The sequence below is a fragment of the Arachis duranensis genome, chromosome 6 (genome assembly GCF_000817695.3).
Source record: "Arachis duranensis cultivar V14167 chromosome 6, aradu.V14167.gnm2.J7QH, whole genome shotgun sequence".
In the NCBI taxonomy this organism is placed as follows: domain Eukaryota; kingdom Viridiplantae; phylum Streptophyta; class Magnoliopsida; order Fabales; family Fabaceae; genus Arachis; species Arachis duranensis.
This window is the reverse complement of record NC_029777.3, coordinates 90122085-90125723: the sequence shown is the minus strand read 5'-3', so window position 1 is coordinate 90125723 and position 3639 is coordinate 90122085. Positions and strand designations below refer to the sequence as shown.

At 43.8% G+C, this 3639-nt stretch overlaps 1 protein-coding gene across 1 annotated transcript; it reads right to left on the bottom strand.

Moving 5' to 3' along the window:
* Positions 1-983: 983 nt before the first annotated feature.
* Positions 984-1472, bottom strand: LOC107470246 (uncharacterized). Its single transcript, XM_016089642.1, has one exon. The coding sequence runs from the start codon at positions 1470-1472 to the stop codon at positions 984-986; it is 489 nt and encodes a 162-aa protein (XP_015945128.1).
* Positions 1473-3639: the final 2167 nt, after the last annotated feature.

Here is a 3639-nt window from a genome sequence, read left to right as displayed (position 1 = left end):
AAGAAAAAGAAAACATAGATAATGAAAGTAAAAAGAAAAGAGAAGAAGAGAACATAAATAAAAAATAATAATGGAAGAGTAAAAATGGAAGAAGAAAAAAAAGAACCTTGATGATGAATGTGAAAAAAGAGGGAGAAAGTAAAAAGTAAGAGGGAATAAGGAAGAAAGAAGGGGGGAGAAAGAAGTAAGGAGGGATAAGAAAGAATTAGGATTACGGAAGAAAAGATAGGAATTCTGGCGCTGATCAGGATAACTGTGCGGTGCAGGTGATGCGGACGCGTGGAGCATGCGTTCGAGTGGAGCACGCATTCACGTGGTTTGTGATATGATCAAGTGATGCGTATGCGTGGGTGACACGCACGCATGACCTGAATTGTTGTAGTGGCGTGAAAGCAGCCTTGCGCACGCACAACTCTCAGTTTCATACGCACATTTGCCAAAATTTAGGATGACGCGTGCGCGTGGGTGACGCGCACGCGTGAATGGCCTTATGTTGAAAAATGACGCGAACGCGTGGGTGACGTGTACGCGTGATGGGGTTTGTGCTTCTAGCACAATGCCAACCCCATTCCATCATAACACTCTGCCATATACCTATTTAAGTCGAGTTCATAGCATCATGCGTGCGCGTGAGGGACGCGCACGAGTGGAAGGATGAATTCGCAAGTGACACGGACGCGTCAGGGACACGTTCGTGTGGGTGTGTTTGTGCCTATGGCACGCCTCCAGCCAAGCTCCCGCGTAACTCTCTGCTTTTTTTCTTTGTTGTTTCGAAAGCACATATGACGCGTATGCGTCAGCGACGCTTGTGCGTCGCGTGCTTCTTTTTTTATATGCAGAATACAGAATTCATACTATATGCAATGCTAATGGGAAGAGTTACTAAAAATAAAACTAAGGGAAGAAGGAACGATCATACCATGGTGGGTTGACTCCCACCCAACACTTTTCTTTAACGTCCTTAAGTTGGACATTCCACTAGCTCAGTCTTCTGCTGTGGGTGGATCCTCCAAGAGAAAGATCTCCAGCTCCTTACTTTTCTTCATCTGCTCACCGTGATATAGCTTAAGGCGATGTTCATTTACCTTGATGAATTTAGAGCTTGAAGGATGACTTAGGTGAAAGATTCCATATGGCTCTGCCTTCTCTACTCTATAGGGGCCTTCCCATCCTGATCTCAGCTTGCTTGGCATGAGCCTTAGTCTAGAGTTGTAGAAGAGAACCAATTCCCCTGGTCTGAACTCTCTCCTTTTAATGTGCTTGTCATGCACGGCCTTCATCTTCTCTTTGTATCGCCTAGAGTTGTCATATGCTTCTAGACGAAGGTTCTCTAATTCTTGTAGCTGCATCTTCCGTTCAGCTCCGACCTTCTCAAATCCAATGTTAATCTCTCTCACTACCCAATATGCTTTGTGTTCTATCTCTACTGGGAGGTGACATGCTTTTCCATAAACTAAGCGGAAGGGGCTCATCCCTATAGGTGTCTTGTATGCTGTCCGGTATGCCTAAAGTGCATCTTGTAGCCTGGTGCTCCAATCCTTCCTATGAGGCTTGACTATCTTTTCCAGGATACGCTTTATCTCTCTGTTAGACACCTCCGCTTGGCCATTAGTCTGCGGGTGGTAGGCTGTTGCGATCTTATGAAGGATGCCATGTTTCTTCAGTAGAGCGGTCAGTCTCCTGTTACAGAAATGGGTGCCTTAATCGCTTACGATTGCTCGTGGTGATCCAAAGCGACAGATAATATGGTTTTTAACAAAGAAGACAACAGTGTTGGCATCATCAGCACGGGTAGGAATTGCTTCTACCCACTTAGAAACATAGTCTACAACTAACAATATATATGAGAAACCGCTTGAATTTGGAAGCGGACCCATGAAGTCAATGCCCCAAACATAAAAAATTTCACAGAAAAGCATAATCTGTTAGGGCAACTCATCCCTCTTGGATATATTACCAAATCTTTGGCATGGGGAACAAGATTTACAAAAATCAGCAGCATCTCTAAAACGAGTGGGCCACCAGAATCCACAGTCTAAAATTTTCCTGGCTGTTCTTTGAGGGCCAAAATGGTCACCACTCTCAGAGGAGTGGCAGGCTTCCAAAATGGACTGGAATTCTGATTGAGGCACACATCTTCTAATTATCTGGTCAGCTTCATACCTCCACAAATAGGGATCATCCCATATATAATAATTGGACTCGCTTTTCAGCTTGTTCCTCTCGTGCTTAGTAAAATTGGGAGGGAAAGTATGGTTAACTAGATAATTAGCTACAGGTGCATACTAAGGAGCTACTTCAGATACTGCATGCAAGCTATCAAATAGAAAAGCATCATTGATAGGAGTGGAGTCATCCTTAATGTGCTCAAGATGACTCAAGTGGTCTGCCACTAAATTCTGGTTACCACTGCTATCCTTAATTTCTAAGTCAAATTCTTGCAGCAACAGTATCCAACGTATCAACCTTGGTTTGGACTCTTCTTTAGCTAATAAATATTTTAGAGCTGCATGGTTCGAGTACACTACTACCTTAGTACCAAGTAAGTAGGCTCGGAATTTATCCAGAGCAAAAACAATAGCCAGAAGCTCTTTCTCAGTGGTAGTGTAATTAGATTGAGCCGCGTCTAATGTCTTTGAAGCGTATGCAATTACAAAAGGATCCTTACCTGCGTGCTGGGCCAGTGCCGCTCCCACAGCATGGTTGGAGGCATCACACATAATCTCAAAAGGCTGGCTCCAGTCTGGTCCTCTCACAATTGGAGCTTGAGTCAAGGCGATCTTCAGCTTATCGAATGCTACCATGCAATCCTCACTTAGCTCGAATTCAACATCCTTCTGCAGTAGTCTGGGTAAGGGCAATGCTACCTTACTGAAGTCCCTGCTGGTAGAAACCTGCATGGCCAAGGAACGAATGAACTTTCCTCACGGAGGAGGGGTAATGTAGACTAGAAATGACATTTACCTATGCTGGATCGACAGAGATACCAGTATTAGATACAACGTGTCATAAAACAATACCTTGTTTGACAATAAGATGACACTTTTCAAAATTCAAAACAAGGTTTGAACTAACACACCTGTCTAATACTCTAGATAAACTATCCAAACAAAGGCTGAAGGAATCATCGTATACGCTAAAATCATCCATAAAAACCTCCATACAGCTCTCCAGAAGATCAGAGAAAAGACTCATCTTGCACCTTTGGAAAGTAGCTGGTGCATTGCACAAGCCAAATGGCATTCTCTTGTAAGCGTAAGTCCCAAAAGGACATGTAAAAGTAGTCTTTTCCTGATCTTCAGGAGCTATATGGATCTGGAAATAGCCTGTGTAACCATCTAAAAAGCAGTAATGTGATTTACCTGACAGGCGGTCCAGCATTTGATCAATGAATGGCAGGGGGTAGTGATCCTTACGAGTGGCCTGGTTAAGGCGTCTGTAATCAATGCAAACCCTCCAAGAATTCTGCACTCTGGTTGTTATGAGCTCTCCATGCTCACCCTGCACTGTAGTAACTCCAGATTTCTTGGGCACCACTTGTACTAGACTGACCCACTCACTGTCTGAGATGGGGTAGATGATATCTACCTCAAGTAATCTGGTCACTTCCTTCTTAACAACCTCCAGTATGGTGGGGTT